At 39.5% G+C, this 23397-nt stretch overlaps 1 protein-coding gene across 2 annotated transcripts in view; it reads right to left on the bottom strand.

The window, feature by feature from the left end:
- CREB5 (cAMP responsive element binding protein 5) overlaps positions 1–23397 on the bottom strand; it is a 253883-nt gene that overhangs the window by 47439 nt on the left and 183047 nt on the right. For both annotated transcript variants that reach the window (XM_066319349.1, XM_066319358.1), the window contains one exon: positions 21434–21544. In XM_066319349.1, coding sequence (XP_066175446.1) covers positions 21434–21544 — 111 coding nt within the window. The remainder of the gene's footprint in view (positions 1–21433; positions 21545–23397) is intronic.

Genomic DNA, 23397 nt, shown 5'->3' with positions numbered 1-23397 from the left:
TAAGTGATCTATTAACCCTGTTAGAAGCTTTGGCTCCTGATTTAGACAGGTGCCTCAAATAGGGCTATGTAAATAAACTCCAGATAGTTTCCATACCTAGACCTGACATTCCACCAATCTCAAATGAAGATGTGCAATTAAATCATTTTGCACCCTATTTTCTCTGCTCAGTGGTTCTGCACCCCCCCACCATGCCAACATCACAGTGTTGATTCTGAACAGCTCCATGGGGTACAGTCATTTGTGTTGACTGTGGTTTGTGTACGTGGATGGTTACTACTCATAGCTTAGGTGGTCTGACTGAATTCTGCTGACCATGGGTTTTCATGAGCTTTTCATGGGCTGTACCTCTTCATAACAAGAGTTTCTATCACATGCTGCTATGTATAAGAAATCACACCACACAGATGGTGGGAGTAAAGTGCAGCAAAATGGAGCTATTTACAGAAATTGTGACACTTTTCACAGCTCCAGAATAAGAGCACTCCAGTTTTTCACGGGTGTCCAGTAACACTTAGAGTCCAAGTTCAAATAAACAGATCACGGTTTACACACGTAGTGCATTCACCATGACAGTTATTCATGTGTGGCCTAAGCATAAATATATTTCAAGTAAAAGGAACCATTTAATTTGACTTGGGTAGTTCTAGGGGTTGTTCCTATCACTGTATACATAATTTTCTTTGACCCTCTTCAAAAGAGCCCTGATACCTTTCTGTTCAGCTCACTGGTACTGTAAATTGAAAATTTCTGTCCTCCTTCAAAGGCCAAGTTTTTGTCCATGGAGGAGATTGTTCTCAAGTTTCTTCCTTGTACTTTGAAATTTTCCTTGATTTACATCCTTCTTTGATGCTTTTTTTGGTCTTCATCCTCCCCAGCTTGTTAATAAAAAACAGAGAATATGAATTTTTGTCCTGTGAGCAGTTTGAGAAGGGACAGAACTGTCCACCACAACTCAGGAACTGAGGTCTGTCAACACTCTAGGTGTTGCTGGCCAACACTGTCTACAGAATCAGCAAAATATTTTGCTGTTTCCCCATGCTCTCCATTCTTGGTAATCTTTTATTCCCTCCCTAACCACTGTCTTGGATCCTTAGACAGCCGCACCACTTTCTGGAATTACCCCATCCACTACTGCCAAATCCCAATTTGGTGAACTGTCTCAGGTTCACAAGGACATTACCCAAATCAAGGTAATAATAATGATACAAACGAGACAATGGGACACTCTCAAATGGGACACTGATGTCCATGGAGTCCTTCCTTAGCATCCAGTGAAGACTGAGGCTGACAAAGGGTAAGCACCAATACAAAGTACCTTAGGAAAATTATCTCCCGTGATTCACCAGATAAATCACTGCTCTTCTGCCTGCCTTTCCTGCATTTGGAGTTTTCCCACTTACTGTCAAGGAAGAACAAGGTTACCATGAGAAAAGGAAACAAATTGGACCCTGCAAAGCAGATCTGAGAGGCGACTTTTGCTATAAATTTGTTAGCCAGTTAATTAAACACATCTTTACAGGGACTCTAATAGCTATTAATCTCAAACTGATGATGTTTAGAATTTTACAAGCCATTTGGGTTGATAATTTACACAGACTCCTCCAGCTGTCCTGCTGAAGCAAGTCCGCCAGTAGCATTTATGAATTCACATTTCTGGATGGATTATGGATTCCCCTCATCCCAGATCAGTGTCGCAATAGCTTAATTTTGCTGTAATTTGCTCTCACCAGCTGTGTTGTGTGACCCTCTCCTAAACAGCAACACATGATAATAACTTTTCTATTATACAGAGGTAAAGTCACAAAACCCTCTTTTCCTTTTGTATTTGCAGGGTATGCTGAGGGACACCTAAGCACGTGGTCTGTGTTGCAGACCATTTCTCCTTTTCACTGACTAGTGGGTAACATTCACACACGTTTTGGCATCTGGTAATGGTTTAAGAATTCCTCATCTTCCACCCAAAGAATCATCTTTCAAATCAGGATGAACTCTCAAAAGATGACAACTCTGACCCAAAACGCATTTTAAATGCTGCACTTGCAGAAAATTGGTTGTTGCAAGATTCCACTGTGATGACTAAGCAAATGTTTGGAAGGCCCTAAAAGCTGCAGAAAAGAAAATTTTAGCATTGTTATTCAATGTAAATTCGTCCCTGACAGATTAGGCTTTACCCAGTGGCACTTTCAATTAAATGCTTCGAGTAAGGTTTTAATTTAGATTTAATAAGACAGTTATTGCACACTAATTAAATACTAATGGATTATTAAAAACATATTTTTACAGGTCTAACAATCCCCTAGTAAGCACATCCATCTAAACCTGAATACACATGGTTTTAATCAGTCATTGGAACTAAGTTAAAACATAATTGTTGGAAGTTGTAATTTGTGATTGGACTCAAGAAGACAATTGCAGTATGTCCATTACACAAACATGGCATTGATGGAAGAATTAATAGGGAATAATTGCATTTATCTGCTAAATAACAGTATTGATTTAAAAGTATTCAGGTCATACACATTAATTGTATTTAATGAGAAGAAGGATATAGAAGAACAAAGATATTGCATTAACAGACTCATACATAGGACTAGTCAATAAATTGCATTTCTTTGAAAAATTATTCCCAACTAGAAGATATTTCATTTTTCTTACACCCAGATTTTTGCTTAGAAGTAGTATAGTACACTTTTTATATAGTGTCTAACAAAAATATCTCTATGACTTGCCAAGGATGATGTCACATTTTTAGTCTTTGGCCAATTCCTTAGCCAACTGGAGTCTACTTCTGAAGCATGTAAAACTCTTTCAAAAAACCTGGCAGCCTCATTGAACACTTCTACACATACTGATGTATTAGGTACCCCCTAGCAACCCAGTAAACAGAAAATAATCCAGAGATTTATCTTAACTAATCAACTAATTTAGTAATTACAGGTATTTTAATTAGCATTGGTAAGGATGTCCTTAAAAACAATTGATTATTTAATGACCAACCATGCTCTGTAGCTCTATATTACAGAAGTCACTGTTACAGTGATGTCCTTACCATGCCTGATTCCATGCCAAGGGAATATGGGCAGCAGAGGAAGCCCTCATTGTGACACCTGTAATTCATCCTCGGAACTCCAGAGTGACAGAACTGGAGCAAACTATATGCACTGAAATTATTACCGGCTCTTTAGGACAATCTTATATTTCTGTGGACTATTTGACACATGGCTGCAAATCTACAGAGATCAAGTCCATCTTTCTGCAATGCAGGGATTACCAGCATTTGTTAGTCTATTCGTACTTGCTGCTCTTGGCAGATGCCTCTGAAAATCTTTTGCAGAACGATCATCTTGGGAAGGGAATAATTTCCCTTTAGTTGCATCAGCGCAAAAGTGGAAACGAGGACTCTCACAGCAGGAGCCCCCTGTTAAATACCTTGGCACAAGATATGGCAACATAGCAGTCAAAACCTAATCACATGAAAAAGGAAAATTAATTTGGTGGTCTCCCTGCATATGCCAGTTGTGAGTACTTTAAAGCTGCTCTCTGGGTCTGTACTACAGCAGCAGGACAACCATTTTGAAAAAAAAAAAGGTGCTGCAAGCCAGACTAGAGGTACCTTGGCAGACTGTGTGGGTAAACTTGCATCGCTCCTGCCAGTACTACAATTATTAGATGCTATCATCCCCTCGCATTCACCAGTACATGCAAACTTTTAAAACAAACAAGCAAATCAACCACACAATGAAGTAATGGGCTGTTTCGCATCCCTCCTGGCATGGATTCAACCTCATTCATCTGATAGCCACGCTACTGAAACCAAAGCACAGAAAACTCAAAGTCAAACAAATGAAAACACATAGACTGAATCTTGTACTCACTCTCCCAGACAGCGCAGGAAAGGAGAGACCATACAGAACATTTGCAGCGGTATCTATGGGATGACAAGCACTTAAAGCCCTTCCACAGCACAACTCCGACCTAGCACTTGTGCCAAGTTTCAATGACATGCTTCAGTAACACGAACTGCTTACTGTTGGGCTTCATTTAACCATCTTGTTTCTAGCAGTTCTCTGAACTATGGCTTCTTCTCCCCGAGAATACAAAAGCCCAAGGTATGAGTTCACTGCTAAAGAACGAAAGCATCTCAGCAGCCCAGGCTGCCTGGTGATTTGCTGAGCTCCTCTGAGCCAGTTGTGAGTTTTCTTCTAATTTAACTGTTAAGGCTTAAGCTAAAAAGAATCCACTCAGTCAAGCACTGTATCTGTGCAAGCATGACCCTAATCCAAGCTAGGAACAACTCCCCAGTAAGATTTTTTGTTGTTAAACCGGGGAAAAGTGGTGCTCTTAAAACACTACAGTGTTTGCAGTAAAGACTGAGGTTATTAGGGTTTTGCAGAAATGCTGTGGTTTGGTCTCACCTTTAGGAGAGATGCAACTGAAGTGCCTTTTTATGCTTTTTATGAATCACTAGAGAGGCAACACACTTTTTTTCCCACAGAAAGTCGCATTTGCCTCAGTGCTCCAAAGCAATCTGTAAAACCTGCCTCTATCGCTGACTAATTATTGCTGTTGGACGAATGTTTTTCTAATGCTTATATCTGAAGCCATCAGACAAACTATAATGTGTGACCAGCCTTTGTATTTGGTAATAGCCTAACATGGCAGAGTCAGAATCCATTCATTAGCTCTGGCAGGCAGCTCCAGCCTTCTGTGCAAGGAGCAAGGATTAATGGAGACATTGTACTCAGGGTGACCCTCATACTGTGAACCCCATGGTTTCAGCTTCATTTACAAATCCAGAAATCTTTTTTTCTTTGCTGAGGAATAACACCGTTAATGAAATAAAGCAGTGATACTCACAAAGAGACATTACCATGTAAGACATCCCTGATTTTTACTTTATTTACACATAAACTAGGATATTCCTCCTATTTATTTTAAATTATACGCCACTAGCTCTTTCCTGTCCTCTCAAATGCACTGGGACAATTTTTTTATTTGGATGTGACTAACAGGTGGGAAAGGAAATGAACCTACTTAGTAATGTAAGTAACACCTGCATGCAAAATAGTACCATATTCCCAGAAAACAATTCAGGCATTTAAGCGCATCTTTTGCTCTATCTTCTTCACAATAAGCAGTCCTGCTGTATAATGTACTATACTTTCCCACATTTCCGGTTTGCATTTTATGTTGTTAGCTAATAGTTTATTTCTGGCTTTTTGAGGTGGTCTAGTTGATATCATTCTTTTAATCCTAAATTTTTGTTCCTTATTGTAAATTTATTCTTGACACTTAAGCTCATGCTGATAGGGAAAAAGTAATTTAATAGAGCAATTTGAAGGCTTGGAACCCCAAGCTACTTGAGCCTCTGCTTAATTAGATTCTGAAATCACACTACGAAGAAGCACAAAGACTCACAGTCTAACTGTGAACTGAGATGTTTGTTGTCTGGATTCTCTGTATTTTAATTTCATTCTATATCTGCCATCTATTAGCCAGGCACAATATGTAAACAGTAGTAAACATTCTTTAAATTGAACTGTAAATACAACACACAATTATTCTGAATTAAAGTTTAGTAGATTGTAAGGAAATAATATTTCCTGAGCATACCATGCTTACACTATCCATGCCTTCTGAATGTCTTCATTTAGCTTAAAAGCAAAACACAGATAACATATCTCTTGTAGAGCTTCTCAATGACACCAGACAGACTACCCGACATGTCTTGAATAGCGTTTTTTTACTGAAACAAGAGGCTGAAAAAAAGAAAGCGTTCAACTCCACTCCTCCTTCTCTATAGAAAATATATATTCTCAAAATGGAAAGAAGGAAATTGTCACAAAATTGTGCATTTGTCCATAATTTCTTACATTATATATTTTTCGTAATTCTTTTATGTGTGGGATTGACGGGAGTTACACTACTGTAATAAATTTACTTTTTCTTTATTCAAAGCAAAAGAAGTTAAATTTCAGTAACAATTTTGGCCTCAGGGAATCAAGGGTTTCACTTACACAATGGCAGTGAGTTTGTACAGTCCAAGACATCTTAGGAAAGCCATGAATAAATGTCAAGATATCCTATTTCTCTACTGTGTATACTTCTCCATCTCATAGTAGCTTTGTTGCAAGTACACTTCATTTAGAGGTTCTCATTCCTTTGAACTCAGTTTGCATCACTAGAAATGTATCAGCGAAGTCTAGAGTCCTCTGATTATCCTGAATGCACACCCTCAAGAGCCCCCTGTCCTGCACATTAAGACTCACTCCATCCTAAACAGCCTCCCCAGAGGGTGGGGAATCTTTCCATTGCTCAAGGCAGAACTAATGCATTTGCAAGGCCAAAACCCTCCCCACACCTTAGTACTATCCAAGAGTAATGCCTAAAGAAGCAATAGCTGCATCCCCTGTGGCCACATGAGATGACATCATGGGTCCTTCCAGCCTCAGAGCTGCTGGTTCCCCTGGCCCTGCCGATTCAGAGGTCTCCCTGAATTGAACATACACGCGATTTCTGCCCTCCCAACATCACCAAAGACATTAATCATGACCTCATGGTATACACAAGGAGGAGAAAGAAAGAGAGTGGCAAACTTATCTTTGAAGTTCCTTTTGCTCTTTCCAAGTATTTCTAATAGAGACATTTCTTCAGTGCCTACATGTATATACATATGTGTTATTACAGAAAGGTAAGAGGACTGATCTGAATGCATCAAAAGCTGAGAAAGCTGTGCTTTCAAGCGGATGAGGTGTCAAAGCCTGCTGAGCATTTACACACTGTCAGAGCAGAGCCTGGAGCAGGGACTTGCTCAGAAGCAGAGACAGGAAGCAAAATGAATCTGGAAGGAACACATGTCTAGTGGAGTTCATAGAAAGGCTTTGTGCATGCCACAGGGCATCAATAATATACCTTTTGTTAGATATAATAAAGTCTTGGCAAAGACAGGTGATGACTCAGGAAGCACAAACAAATAGAGAGAGACTCTGAAAAAGTAAGGAAAACAACTGCAGCCCGTTTCAAGTTTAGAAGAAGTATTACCAAATCAAAAGCAACATCTGGCAACTGGTCTTCCCACCACCTCAATTTAATCCTTACTGTGCTCCATTAGTGTTCAGCAAAGTCCAAAGGCCCTGAAAGACAGGCAGTTAGGAGCTCCTACCCTCAGACAGATGAGGAGGGATCATCTGTCCCCCAAGGAAGCTTCTGAATATAGAGCAGAAACACCCTCTGTGAAGTTTCCAGGATGGAAACCAAAATATTTCTCTGAGGATATTTTTCCTCTGCACTTGGGCTGGTAACCTGATGTGCACCTTCTCTCTTGAACTTTTCTCTGGGCACTGGTGTGGTTGCAGCCTGTCGGGTTGCAGACCATGCAAGAGGTTCCCAGAGCAGCCACAGGAAGGCAAAGGCAGGCACAGCTGATTCACTCTGCATTTTGAACAAACCCTAAGCATAGATACAAGGAGCTACCTCATCTTAGCCAAGGGAACAGATTAGGCTGTTCAGCTTCCATTCTGAAAGTCTGCTGGGCTGTGCCTCGACAAGAGGGCTCCAGCACACTGTGGGTGAGCACTGAGAGCCTGACAATCCACGGGCGCAGTAAGGAGCTGACACAGGAGGCGTCAACCTCGCCAGCGCTGTTGGGTTTTGGGTTGCAAAAGGGTGTGGAGATGGCAGGCAATGTGGAAAGCAGTGGTCAGTGTTGGGCGTTCTTCATCTCATAAACGTTGCTAATGCATGGTACTGCAAGCAGTGCCACACACATGAAGCCAAAGACACCATTTCTCTGTGTTCTTGAAGCGGCTTTAGGGTAGTGCTAACTGAAAATGGGGCTTTTTATATTCATTTGAAGAAAACAACACCTCTACTACTACTAAGTCAGAGTCATCAGAAAGTACTAGGCTACTAATATATCATAGTGACATGTTTCAATAAAGCTTTGGAGACAGAGAGAGAAATGCCAGTGGAAGACAGGTTTTATGGTGATGATGTCCCTAGGCCAAATCCATCCTTTGCAAAAACTGTGCTGACACTATTAAAGATACCCTAAGGATGAATTAGACTCATTACATCTTACATTACATAATGAGAGTTCTATAGAGGAATTTCTTACAGTTTTATTCCTACAGCTCCTAACATTAAATAGGATTTGTACACCCCTAACTTTAAATGAAGTTTCTAAAGCATTTTAAGGCATACATCACCTAGATTATGTAAAACTAATTTACGAAACAGGCTTCCAAAACACAGATGCTTCACTGATATAAAACTAATTTATGGAACAGGTTTCTAAAACACAGATGCTTCAGTTTTTCGCTCAGGCTGTTTCCCATTTCTATCTGCTGTTAAACTGCAGTTGAAGTCCCACACAGGACAAGACTGCACTTTCCATCTAGAAGTGAACCCTAAGATATGAGAACATAAAAGCTACTGAAACCTTGTGATCTCCAGAGAACAAAAATCTCTGTGGCCAATGATAAAATGAACCATTTATACATTGAAAAAACTCTTCCCAGAAAAGCCATATTCAGCTTTCTTCTTTTAGGTATCAGAAACATAAAATTCAAGGCAAAGGACTTGTCCTTTCCACTATGGATTAAACATAGGTAAAATGGAGTATATACAACAAAGCTGAAGACTGCCTGTATGGTTGCAACTTCTGTGCTGCTTTCAAGCTTCCAGAATAGAGCTCAGCTTGACATTGAAAAGCTTTGTAGAGGTTGGTCATTCTCTCAAACTTGACAGAGTCATAAATCCAAGGCACTGTGCAGCCAGGCACAGAGCTGGTTTTTTTTCCAGGATGAGAACACATCTGAAACAACACGCTCAGACAGTATGGTATTATTTACTTACAGCTGAGCTTAGGATATCGGGTAGCAGCCTCAGAAATTATCCCAATTATTTGAAATTGCAGTATAGTAAGAATTTTGACAGTAAGAATTCTGTCAAAAGAGAGGAGTGCAAGAGGCAGAGTACTGGGAAAAACTAAGATGGCTTTTTTTTAATTAATAAAGCAAAATGAACCAACGCAAGCATTCAAAAATAAGTTACTGAAAACCATTTTATAAACTAGCTTTAAAATCTCTTAATAGCATTAGCTTACCTTTTGTTTTGTCTGAAGAAATATATATGAACCAATAATGTTCTCATGAGATTTCATTACTGAAAAGGCTCATTAGAAAAGGCATTAAAATACTAATTACCTCATAAACTATTTAGTTGTGTACCCACTGGGACAGTACTTACGAGTGCTCAAGCTCTTCATAGATCCAGCTAATCAATTAATGCTCATTACAATCAGAAAGAGTATGCAGACTGCAGTATGCAGGAGAAATAAATAAGTCAGAGGTTAGCAAAGAAAGTGATTTGGCTGTAATCGAACCTTCCTTTGTAACACAACTGTTGTCTGCTACGATTTAATTTTAATCAGCCTTTTTGGTACTCCTGGTAACGTGACTCTTCTTGTCTCAAGAATCTCAGCTATTGTTATTGTTCCTCAAAGTACATAATTTATTATGGGAGATACATCAAATGCTACATGGAGATTCAAGTGGACAGGTAGGGTTTTCACTGATACCATGCTAACATTACCTGCTGGGTGTGTAAAACCAGAGGAGAGAGGCTTGGGGGTGTGTCCTGAGGGGTTTTCTCCATCAAAGAAGAGGAGCAGCCACAGAGACACGGATGCACTGCTGGCTGTCCTGCAAAACAAAGCCCAACACCAGCCCCTGCCTACCCTACACCAAGCCTTGGGAAGGGTCAGGAGATATCTGCTGCTGAGAACTGAGCTCTCATAGTCTTTTACAAACACTGTGGGGGAAGGAGTCCTGCTTTACTGCCTGATAAGAAGACACATATGCTCCTTCACCTCAGGAGCACCGGGACTCTCTTCACTGCGTAGGCAGCCCAGTGTCAGCACTGGAAGCACCTGGAGCCTGAACAGAGCCTGTTGGGCTCATCTCCTTCCATTTCACCTCGGTCTCTGCAGGGAGGCTCCTGGCATAGTGCTGTCACCATCAGTGTGGATATGATCCATCACTTGTGATGGTAACATCCCACTCAGTAACAAAGGATGAAGAGTGATAGGAGGCACCTCATGACTTCAGGAAAATGCCGTTTCCCAACTACATGTGCATCATGATTTCTCCTGCCTTGTAACTGGCAGGAAGCTCAACAGAATCTACAGCAGATTTTTTTAAAACAGAATTTAAAATCTGTTCAAAGAATCCAGGACTGAATCCTGGTTCCTTATCACGTCCTTCACACATGCAGCTGCTCAAGAAAGCTTCGCTTTTGCTTCAGACCTGAAAAGTCCCTGCAGGGAGATCTTACTTGCTCCAGAGAAATGCATGTTCTTGATTTTTTTCACTATGGAGGGAACAAAAAAAAATGGGAGGAAGTTCAGGGCTACTTCATCCAGCTGGTCATCACCAAGGCTGTGGTGACCAGGAGCCCTAAGGATAGCTTTCCTCCTTCACTCGTGTAGGAGGAAAAGAACATACTGAATGGGTACTACAAGTCATAGCTATGTTATTTGGATTTTTGTGGGCAGTATTAAACTACCATCATGAGTCACATATACCAGTTTTACTAAGACTAGCATAAACACATCTTGAATTTTAAGTGTAGTAGGAAAGGAAGTTTTACTTTCTAAAATATTAAAAATGAGATTAAGCTACCTTATTTTCTTATTTCTTATTTAAATGTAGGATTTCAGTATCCTTGAACAATCCCAAGTAACCACAAATTTCACCAAGAGCAATTAATTCCTATTTTAATTCTCAGTACTGATGTGGTTATATACCTTTTTTCACATAAACTCTAGATTACCTCTGGGAACTCTGTGTGCAACTAATTCACGCATTGCTTGGATCAAATTTCCAATCAAACTAATCCACCACTAACATGATTTAGAAGACTGACAAGCTTCAGCAAATCCACATAGCCTAACAAACTGCTGCTTTTTTTTTGCGCAAATGGTTAGTCACCCCAAGTGTTAGTAAGTGTTCTTTGGATAATACACATGGATTTTCAGACATTTGTTTTTCTTTGGCATTCTAAAGCTTTTCAGGAAAAGTGGTTTCTAAACAGAAGATAGGGTAATACACAAATAAACAGATGGAAAAAGTTAGCCAAATAGGGCTAGATAAGAATATGCTCGCATAGTAAAATTGCATTGAATGGAGGAGGAAAAATGACCCACCATAACCACAGGAAAGAAAAATGGACATGTGCACAAACATGCACACATTCAAACATCTGACCAATAAACCTAGACAGGGCTCTTCAGACTGTTAGCTCTTACTATTGCCTACCACTTGCCTTTAGTTTGAATGAAGTATTCAAACCCCCAGATTTTGTACACATCTATATATTAATGTTTTGGCAGGATTTTTTAATTTAATAAAATTCCTGGAAGATGAAGTTAGAGCAGTATCTGTTACAAACCTCCAAATAAATAGTTTTCTCTTTGACATAGTCACACCAACACCAGCCCGCAGAGCAGCTGCACACGTCCATTAGATGGAAAGCAGATCAGGACTCCCCCCATCCTTACCCTGGGTATCTCCTGGCTGCTTTGTTGGCAGCCAAAACAAAGTTCATGCTTAACCTCATGCTAAAGAGCCTCTGTTAACAGTCGGGGAACACAGTCCATCCTCTTCACATATATTTCTCCTGAACCACAAGCAGCACATAAAGCAGACTCTAGTCAAATCCAGTAATGATACTAGGTATTTTGGGAAGAAAAAAAAAAAAGAAAAAAGTTGGCACAGTAAGGCAAATGTCATACTTCAGTGTATAGTGGTGTTCTGTCAGAAGCCAGACATATTAAAAATATTTACATAATTTAAAATAATTTGTACAGGTCTAGTAAAGTCTATTTTAGGCTCTGGGCCTTAATAAAAGTTTAAACATTTGCTAGATCCCATTGGACTTCATGTGTAACCTTGGCATTTAAGGGCAGTATTGAGGATATGCCATTACTAAACTGTTCATATTTGAGGAGTGTGAACTCAAATACCAAAATAAAAATATAACAATATTTCTCATGACTTGCAAACAGTCCTGGACTTTATATGTATTTCCAGATGGGAAACTAAAAATGTACTCTATGTTTGCACATGTATATTCAGAGGTGGCTTGTAGTCTAATTTAAACATTCCAGAATAATGTAACCTAAATATAACAACATGAATCATCCATCACTTTCAAAGAAATATCTGGCAATTTTTCCTTATGAATCACTAGGGACAGATACCAATACCTGTCACAAAATTGCTGGCAGTTGTTTGGTATGATGAATCAAGTATAAAAATCTTCTGACATTATTTTGGGGATTAGGGAAAATAATGTACCCTTAAATATTATGTAATGAACACCTACTGGAAGCTGAGTTGAAAAATGAAGTCAGATAAAGTTCACACAAGATTCTGTAGCAGTTGTCAAAACACCAGCGTGCAAGAATAAAAGGCAAATACATACTAAATATTTAGCGTATAAAATGTGACGAATAACCATCCCACATATGGTCTGTAGTCAGAATGCATGTAGTCTGTGCAACGTTCTGTAAAATACCGAATATGAATCCTAAATAAAAAAATGTTAAAGCAAAAATAAACAAAATGCTTACCTGGCAGTACCAAATTCTGGAAGGGCCAAATGTTGCCTAAATGAAGTTTTGAGATTCAGAAGTAAAAACTAGATCCTCAGCTGATGAAAAAAACATACAATTCATTTGAAGTAGGATTTGTATGCATGATACATACAATTTTATTTATCCAAGTTTACAGCTGAGGATCAGGGGTAAAGTTGAAAATAATCTTCAGTTATACCAAAAATCTTGACTCTGATATTTTAAAGCTAGAGGCTTATGAAATTTTTTTTAAGTTGCTTATGGGGCTTGTCTCCTTTCTGAATATTCATTTTGGAAAACTAAAATGGAGAGGAGAGGAGTTGCAGTGAAAAGGTGGATATTTGCTTTTAAATCATTTCCAGTAGACTGAACAACAAAAACTTGAGGAATCCTGTCTACTGTTTTCTATTTTACAAATTTTTCCTTTTTTTTTTTTTAATTTATTTTAACATAATTTTTAAACTAAGCTTTCATGAATGAAAATGTATATCATGAAGGTAACAACCCTAAATTAAAGTACTTCTCCACTGATATTGTTACTAAATGAAGAATCTGATATTATCTTAAAATAAGATCTGTGGAACATTTTTTCAATATGAAAAGGAGTAGCTTTCAGTGTGGCTTTAATATAAAAAAGAGGGAGAAAAAAAAGCATATCCATGACTAGAAGAGGAAGGTTTTGCCTAAACTGAATTCTATTCCTTAAAAACCTGACAGTTTTTAGGCAAATCTTCATGCTAGTTCACCTTCAGCTGGTCAAAGTCCATGTTCCCCCTGCCTCTGGAATATTCCAGCTATGTCCAGTATTTCACTGTCTTCTTTGTAAGCTAAGTTCTTTGAAATGAAGGAAACTATCTAAAGCAGAGTGCCCACACTGCCAGAGTCAGTCCTCAGCACACGAGCAACAAATGGAGTCAAGGCAGCTCAGGTCCCCTGGGAGGACAGCCCATACAGTGGGCCGTGCAGCAGACAGAATAAAGGGGATACAGAGTGCAGAGGACACAACTAAGTATGCCACATCCCATGCAGTCTGACCACAGAGCACATTTGCGAAGATTATTCATAGCATTTTACACACTAAGATCTCAGATAAACTTTACTGGCAAGCAATTTGCTAGTAAAAACCAGAGCTGAGCATAGTTTGTTGCATAAATGTTTCCAGGGTGGGAGACCCAGCCTGTCTCAGTTTTTAAATTACCTCCTCTGAACATAAATGAGAAGTTGTATTAATGAACATCTGGAAGACAGTATATATCCTTCCCAGAACTGAGAAGTGTCACCGGCCATATCTGACAGAAGAAACAACAAATGCTGTGAACATTCCCTCGGACTGCACACAGCTTGTAGCAGGGTTTCAAATATGCCTGTGATCTCAGAAGGAGCTCTGCAGGGGTATTTGCTAGTCCTGGTTTGGATATGGTTGACATTATGTGAAAGTAAGTGCTCTCCTGAGATTTCAATGAAAGCCACACTGCCAGGGAAGCTGATCTCACAAGGCTTCCATCATCTCAGATGACAGAAGTCTCAGAAGATCAGTTAATTTTTGCCATTCTGAATCAAAATCTCATCAGTAAAGTTCAGGAAATTTCAGGGGCATTAAATCCAAATGCAAAGCACCACTTTCATTTAGGATTGAATCCTAAATTTGAGCCTGCACGCCCTTTAAGCTTGAGTTCAGTCTTCCCATTCTTTCCCTAGTCATGAAAAACCAGTGTATTTCAACAGTTATATTGATATTACCAACTTATTTATATTATATTTTAACTTTAAAATATATTTTAAAATATTATTTTAACTTTAAAATATATATATACATACATTTTTCTCAGACAGAAATTTTGTTTTCTGGAGCTGGCAGCCAGAAATTCTTCTGTGCTTGTTTCAGCTCTTCCACTGACAAATTGTGTGGCCTCTAGTGAGTCACTTCAATTTTCTCTCTCAGTCCAACAGTCTGAAATTATTTATCTCACAGGAAGACTACCATAATTAATAAACTGTTTCATTAGCTACTGCATAGTTTTTAGAAAATAGTTTTTAAGCCTGTCCATAAAGAAGAGATTTATTGCCATGAGAATTTTTCTTCCAGCTCTTGTGTCCTCGATGGTTAAAATATGGGGCCAGTAAAGTGTGTAAAACCATCTCCTCCAACCAAAGCCTGTCACTTGTCATGAGATGCACTAGCACATTCCAATCAAATGCTGGGCTTAATGTGCAACAGCCTGAAGTTCAAAACAATTTCTATTATTCGTGGATCTTGCAAAAATCTTGGAAAATTAAAGCTGTACATATTCCAAGCAAGAGACTGAAATATATCTGTGTGAAGCAGAATTTCCCTGTAACGCAACCATGTTTTTATTTTTACAGCTTCCTTCCCTGGCATCACTACCATAAGGGCTTGCTTTTACTTGCAACAGCACCCACTGACACACAACTTTACACAAACAAAACCTTTTCTGTAAGGGACGGTTGGGCACTAAACAAATTACCCCTACATACACAGATGTATTGGACTTAAGTTTCAAAACCTTATGACACACAAAAGCCAACAGTTCATCAGTTGGGCTAGATGATAGCTACAGCAAGCAAATATTAGGATTGTATTTCAGTTATTGCTATGGTTACAAAATCAGAGTGGACACTGGGGAGAAAAGGAGAAAGAGAAACAAATCTACAAAGAGGGTAAATCCTCTAAGGAAAGAGGGTGGTGGAGAAACAGGGAGAAAGAGGGTGAGGGCTGATGGGTGGGGGAGAAAGCAAGGTCACTTTAACACTCAGCTGAATCAAGGCAAACAAAATAATAAAAATCCAAGCTCTTCTAGGGAAATAATGCTGATAAGATCACCAGGGGATAAAGTGACACAAAGAAAGAAAAATGCAAGGAATTGTTACAACTTGTGCCTGTGAGAAGCAACGCAATTCATATGCACTCGGGAGAAGCAAGATCAGACATTCGGCACATATTCGCAGCAGCTATGAGCAACTGAACCGCCTTGCTTCTCCAGTGAACTTACTGAGCCACTGACAGCTTAAGAAGAATTAAGTTCCTACCCAGTCTAGTACATAATCCAGAATTTAGGCATGACAGGTAAAAGGTCCTGTTTCAGTAAACAAACCAGAGCATGATTATCTTCACCTATCATGATAATACCTTAATCCATAGCAAGGCACACTGTCTGCAGGCAAAGCTGCTGCCCAGGAAAGGTTTTAAAGCACAGATCAAGAGCACACTGAAAGTCTGGCTTTGAGGACTTTAAAACATAAGCACAAATGTTATGTGTGAGATAATGATTTCAGAAAAGTGAGTTTTGTCAACAGTTGCAGAAGCACCATGGGTTTTAACTATACAACAGTCCCTTCTGCGAAAACACTTCTCAGTTACTGATACAGGAAATTTCATCACAACTCTAGTTTTTATTTCGAAGACATTGCTTCATACATTTTTTTTCCTCTTACTGCTTTCATTGTTTTATTGTGAAGTAAAATATGAGCAATTGCTTTTGAAAGATCTGCAGAGATGCAACGTTTTTCTTTCTGGTCAGCAGTCCAGAATCCATGCAAAGAAAAGCCTTCTGGCCCTGAAGCAGTATGTGCTGTTCTACTAAAGTGATTCCATTCCCAGCCAGCTTGATAGGAAAACAGAGACTTCAAACAGTTTTCTTCAACAAAGTATCTTCAGTCACAAAGTGTAAAGTATCTAAACCTAGAGTTTCAGTGACTCTGATCCTGCCTGGGCAGCCTATGTCAGCCCCTTGCCTGAAATCAGCACAGAAACCTTGCAAAGCTGGGTCCAGAGCAGGAATCCAGAGAGATGTCCTTCCTAAGGCTGCCAGCTGTCCCAGCCACTGCTGTTTGGGCAGCACTCTTTGCTTCCACATCCAAGAGCTGCTGCACTGGCTGAGCCGAGTACCAAATCAGGGTGAGAGCTTACTCCAGCTGCTTCTTGCTTTGCACCAGTTGCACCATCACAGCTCACATGCAGAGAAACACATACTAAAACAAGGAGCAGCAGAAGACTCCATCCAAACTCAGACCATAATCTGCATCTGATGGAAGCCCTCGACCTCTGTGGCTGAGCCTTTCTCATTTGGCTGACATGTTCTGTTCTTGCAGATAGTGAGACGTGCTTGTCTTAGAGCCATACAAAGTGCAGCCAGGTCTCTGCAGACAGCCTGGCCTTTCCTCTGGGATGGAGAGCTGAGTGATGCTTGCACTGGGATTTACACAGCCACCAGCAGGATCTGGACCCTTACCTCTAATTAAGTTGAATAAAAATTAGTGCTGATGACAACTGGCTCACTATAATTTCTTTCACTTCTCTCCTCCTCTGCCAAAGCTGTCTGGCATTCTTAGGTATATTAGGAGGTTCAGCTATTTTACTATTATAATTAGGAACATGCACTCTACCAATTTATTACTTTTGTTTTCTGGTTAAGTTTTCACTGTTTCATCTGACGGACACGTTCACTTTTTTTTTTCTGTTCAACTTAGTAATGCTAGTAAACAACAGCCCACAGTCCTATGCACTTCTGATACAGAAATAATTTTCCTTTCCTTTCCTTTCCTTTCCTTTCCTTTCCTTTCCTTTCCTTTCCTTTCCTTTCCTTTCCTTTCCTTTCCTTTCCTTTCCTTTCCTTTCCTTTCCTTTCCTTTCCTTTCCTTTCCTTTCCTTTCCTTTCCTTTCCTTTCCTTTCCTTTCCTTTCCTTTCCTTTCCTTTCCTTTCCTTTCCTTTCCTTTCCTTTTCCTTTCCTTTCCTTTCCTTTCCTTTCCTTTCCTTTCCTTTCCTTTCCTTTCCTTTCCTTTCCTTTCCTTTCCTTTCCTTTCCTTTCCTTTCCTTCCCCCCTTTCCCCCTTTCCCCCTTTCCCCCCTTTTCCCTTTCCCCCTTTTCCCTTTCCCCCTTTTCCCTTTCCTCCTTTTCTTCTTTTTTTTTTTTTTTTTTTCCTTTTCTTCTTTTCTTCCATACCAGTTCTGTCAGGATTACAGGCATAGAAAGCTAAACATATAACATTTATTTTAAATTTTATAAAACTACATATCCAGTAAGTGGCAGAAAGAAAATGTAAAAGAAAAAATTAATAGATTAAATTGAGAACCATATTTTTAAATTTGATTCTTTCATTCCCAGTCTGCTTTTTATACGTCCTTTCAGAGACCATAAATTTCTGCAGGTAAGAATCAATGCCTTGCAAAATTCAGATAGAAAGGCATCAGCTCCATTGAAAAGACCTGCTGTCACACAGGCTTCCAGTGGTTCAGTGCACACTATTTATCTTTCACTCCAGTAATCCATGCAGTATTGCACTTCCAAGTTCTAAAACCTCCAGTACTCTGAAACTGCAAAACCAAGCTGTATGTAGGCAGTATATTAAGGCAAAGGCACCGCCAACGGTTCCAACTTCATAATACTTTCAGCCTACTGAACCACATGTTAATATGCTACACGTGCCACTCTGCATATTTTTACCATGTACACTTAAGAGCTATATGTTTCCTCCTCTTTCCAGTGCAATATATTTTAATAGAAAAATCAATGTGTGTTTTTGGTGGGCAGCAAAAGAGTTTTAGCCACTCGGCTGTGAATCTAAGAAGAAAGCAGTATTGATTTAGATGTTCAGTCATTCATTTACTAGGACAGTTTTAAAGCATTAGGTGATAACCTAATTGAGAGGCACACTGTGAGGGAAACTGAGATTGCTGTGATAAAATAATCAGTTCTGGGATATCATCTAAAATACCTTAATACTTGATGGAATGCTCTCCTGAAAAAAATTAAACCAGGAAACAAGCATCTTGGGTGGCAGAGTGTGGCTTTCCACAAATGCCAGGTGATACAAGGTGATTAAAATATGTATTGCTTATTATAGAAATTACATTAATTACATTAATGCCACACATATTCTATATTTTGTGTAGATGCACTTGTATATCAGATAATGTATACATTTTTCAGACTTGCTTCCATTTCCCACTATGAACTAATTATGAACAAGTCAAGGGTGGGAATCTTTTACCATCTATCAGCTTTCTTTAAAAAAACTTAGCGTCACACAGCATCCCTACTGATATTATTTATTCACATGCATTTTACAGAGGCAAATTAAGTCACATGTGTCACCAAGCAGTGTTATGACTGCTGCATGCCAAATTGTGCTTGCACTGCTCAGGTACGTACTGCCATGGGGCCAGAAGGATCTGGTCTCACATCTGGCTCTCACATTTAGAGGAGCCTGTCCCACATTCTCTCACATAGGCCTCCCAAAAGTGCTGATACTCCCATGGATTTGGGCACCTGATGAATCAGGCCCAAAGTCCCCTGGACTTCTCCAGTTACTTCAGTAACTAGCTACAAGCATCTTGGATGGCTCTGTCTGGTGCTCGACTCATTCATTCTTCTCAGGGTGGGGCCAGCCAAAGAGAACATAAGCAATGCTGAATGCAGCAGCATTAGCAGAACCCAGGGAAATCTGAAATTCTTTCCTAATGAAGGACAGTCTGATAAGGTATTAACCACCCTCACTTTTAACTTTTAACTAAGTCACCAGAGTATGTGAAGTATCATGCTTTATGCATGAGGAAAAGTGAAATAGTTAACAATAAGAACAAACATCCCTGTAACACAGATGATTCTGATTTAAAATCCATGAATTTACATCTAAGAAATAAATTTGCTCTGAATACTTCCTACTTTTTTTACTTTGTATTAATGCAGAGTATTGTTACCAGATTCATATTCCACAAAAAAGTGGCTAAATGAAGAGGCTATTTACATTGCACGTGTGCTCATAAAGAAACAAAGTATAAAATTAGAATATAGAAATATAAAATATTTTTTAAACTCCAAACCGGCATTTGAAAAGAGGAAAGGTATTGGAACTCTGAATTATACCTCTTAAGAGTTAATGTGCAGATTTTTTTCTGCCCTTAGAAGAGCAGCAGAAAGGCCCTGAGGAGCAAAGGCTCTGCTTGTTCACTACACCACATTTTGGAACCGACAGCAATTTCTTCATGCATTAAAATGCCTTCATACACTAGATTTAGGGACAAAACCTGCTTACCCAGATTAAAAGGTAATTTGTATTAATGCATAGTTTCAGTTATTAAAGCACAGAATTCTCACCATATGCACCAATAATTTAATCTTGTTCTTAAGTAGCCTCACACTACCAGTAAAAAAGAGGCAGGGGGTGTGGGGAGAGTAAACTACAGAACCTTTAGTGCCCAAAACAGATGCCAGTTTTCAATTTATTCAGCCAAGGAGTATTTAGCTTGGCTCAGCTACACTTGCATTGAAAAAACACTTGCCTATTCCAAAAAGTTTTTAACAAGCTCTGCTGCAGATGCTGTTGCCATTTGGCATGTTACCGTCACCGTGTGGTACAGCAGAGAGAACTCTCGACCACACGTTTTCCTTGGCTGGGGGAGCCAGCACTTTTGGCTATCGTTCTTCTTCTGGCCAAATGGCTGCATGTTTACAGAATGTGGTTTTAGAGAGAGTGTTAACAGAGGTTGGGTTAACAGCCTAACCCAGACCAATAGTGAGGCGAAGGCATGACCTACCCAACCTAAGAAAACAGAGGTAGAATAAACTCATTGGTGTTGTTGCTCTTAACCGAGAGTTTCTTGTCTGCACCATACCTATAGACAAGTAGATATTTTTCTTTGCCTCAGGATAGATGACAACAACTTTAAAAGCTGTACCAGTCATGCAAAGTAGAAATATATAAAAATATGTGGTTGCTTAATCTTTGTCAGCTTGATTTCATTCTCTCACTTATGGCAATTTTACCTTGGCAAAATGCCACTGAAAAAAGTTCAATGAAGTTACTCCTGTTTTTCACTATGATGAGATATCTTGAGAGGATAAAAACCCTACAGAGTTAAAACTAAAAACTTCTGTCTTCATATTTCTATTATATAGCAGCAAATGGCAGTTCTGAAACTTAAAAAGACACAGTGTTTCAGCAATGATAACTTGATTCCAAGGATTTAGTCCCACATACCTCCACCACAGTGCATATAAAGCTGGGGGAAACTTACAAATCTCCATCTGTAGTTTAGTTTACCTACGTTAATATATCAGTACATATGCCTGAGAAGCCTTGACCTTTTAAGATGCAGAACAACTTTAAAAAACAATTTTGGCGTTTTTTGTTATGGCATTTGACTCATATAAATAAATTACATTTGTCCAAATTCTGACACTTCTTTTTGATGGGAACATCTTTGTTGCATTCCAGAAAAAGTAAATAGCCCAGTTATAGAGATAGATAGATAGATAGATAGATAGATAGATAGATAGATAGATAGATAGATAGATAGATAGATATAGAGATATAGATATATGTAGTTTGGTATGCTTCTCTCACACACCATGCTCCTATCTGGAAAAAAAACACGAACTATGTACATTTCTTCTGCAGCAACCACTTCATACTTCACTCTTTACTAACTGACAATTTTCTTTAGATCAAGATGTGCAGCACAGACACCATCAGAGAAGCAGCCAGACCATTTGCCTAAATTCTACTGACTTGCACCAAAAATCCTATTCAGCACAGAATGGATCACATAGTTCACCCTTCAGTTCCCTCTCACAGAGAGATCAGTTAGGAACAAGAACATCTTGAAAGTTCATAGACACAAAGGCAATTTACTGCAGCATACTAAAAAAGAGTATTACGTATGACTAAGAATGAAGTAAGCAGTGTCTGGCTACATCCCCCCCACTGTCTGGGTAACTGGTATGCAACAGCAATATGAGAAAATACAGTAATTCCAAAAAATTCTCTTTTTACCATTTTGGCTTCTGAATGCATTGGGGGAACTTGAGGTGAAGCACAAGGATTATTGAGGTTCGGCCCTTGCATCCCCATGATGTTGGAGTTCATTGACATTTGTCGCTCCATCTTTTAAAAGAAATAAAAAAAAAGTAAGGTTTAAAAACATCTGGAGACATTTGCAAGAATTTACTCTCAGTTTCTATTTAAATGGACTCAGCTTTATTTCTTCAAGTCATGACTGGGAAAATAACAATCTGTGTCATGAATTGCATATGTGTATGCACGTAGGCGTGTGTTTCATCAGAATCGGCCCTGAAAGCTCACAGCCAATTATAAAGAAAGGGGTTCTTTAATAAACAAATGTAGCAGCCACCCAGGTTTGCACTTTTTTGTAATGATTTTCTCCCTTTCAGTATAACAACACTCAGAGTTAAGTGGTTTTAAAAGCATCACTGTATAAAATTGTAGCTTCCCCTCCCAGTGCAGCCCAACTTAGCTTGTTAAAAGCATAAATAAAAATCTACAATCTCAAGCATATGGAAAACAAGTTGGCTGTTTTTCCCTCACTCGGACTGCTCAGCTGGGAAGATTTTTCCACATGTCTTGTAAGGGAAGTTTTCATGCACTGCTGAGATAGCAAAAAACAAAGCAAAACTTCTGGCTGTTCAGAGCCCTTTCTGCAAGCTAGTCTCACTAGGCTGGGAGGGACTGATACAAACAAAACCTAATGGCAGTAAATCCTTTCTAAAATAATTTCCTGGAGGATATTCCCCAAAAAGAGGCAAGCCCCGCACACTGCTAGGCCTTGTCAGGGGTGGTAAAGCAGGGTTATGGTGCTGCCTCCAGACAGAACTGAGCATCCCACCTTGCTTTGAGGCAGTCTGCCAAATCTTTGGCTCTTACAAAAAAGACACTTCTGGGTCCTTCTGAGCAATCCAAGCAGGGGAGCTATTTTTTTGTGCCCTGTGGTGCAGTGTTGTCTCCCACCCTCCATGATGCCTGCAAGAATGGGTGCCGGGCTTTGGGGAAATGTGAATATCCCACTACCCAGTGGCAGGGAAAGGCTGCCAAGGGCCCCTTGCCCTTTCTCCATGGGGTAGGAGCAGCTCCCACTGCCATCTCCCCTGCAGCCCTTTGAGGAGTGCTGTGGGCCAGGAGGAGCAGCCAGTGCTGACAGGGTCTGTCTCGCCTCCAGTGCTCATATCTCCAGGGCTCATGGCCAGAGCACACCTGCATGTCTGCAAGCCCCAAAGGGCTCCCCTGCTGCAGACTGAAGCCACTGAACTTACACTGTTGCTGCATGTTTGTTGCATTTCAGGTTCCTTGGCAATCATGCCAGAAAAAAACTTCTCACAATGACATGTCTTATAGGGTTTTTTTGTTAAACTTCCTGATCAATATTCCAGTAGAGCCTTATTGACAAGTTAATAATTAATAACTTATTCATGACTGTTCAAATAGCAGCTGAACCTGAATTTTGTATCCCTGTGGAGTGTTTCCCTTGATCCAGGAAAGCCAGAACAAGCAGTGTTTTTCTCCCATCCATGGTCAATTGCACTCAGGTTTGTCTTGCAAACTGAACACAGTGAAAGAAAGCAAAAACTTCTTTCTCTATCCCCTCTTCCCCATCTCGTCCTTGCTCTTCTCCACCCTTAACCTGCCTAAATATCTTCTACTGAAGAGGTTAAAATAATTTAAAATTTGAAGTTACAATTGTAAAGCAGTCCTTTGGCTTCCATAAAACATGAACTATTCCAATCCCTCCAGAAATGGTGAAAGACAAGCAGCAATTGTTACCTAGTTCTCAATAAGTGCAAGTTAACGGCCAGAAAAGTAAATCACATTTCTTTCTTGTTAACTGGCTATCTCCCACCCAAGAGAATCACTTAGAGTTCACTGACATAACTTATGTACATTGTTTTTCCTTTTTTTTTTCTTAATTCAGAAAAATCTTTTTTGTTCCAGCACAGACATACTGA

Source organism: Sylvia atricapilla, chromosome 1 (genome assembly GCF_009819655.1).
Source record: "Sylvia atricapilla isolate bSylAtr1 chromosome 1, bSylAtr1.pri, whole genome shotgun sequence".
NCBI classification, from domain to species: domain Eukaryota; kingdom Metazoa; phylum Chordata; class Aves; order Passeriformes; family Sylviidae; genus Sylvia; species Sylvia atricapilla.
The sequence above is the reverse complement of the archived record's forward strand: the minus strand, read 5'-3'. Positions and strand labels throughout refer to the sequence as shown.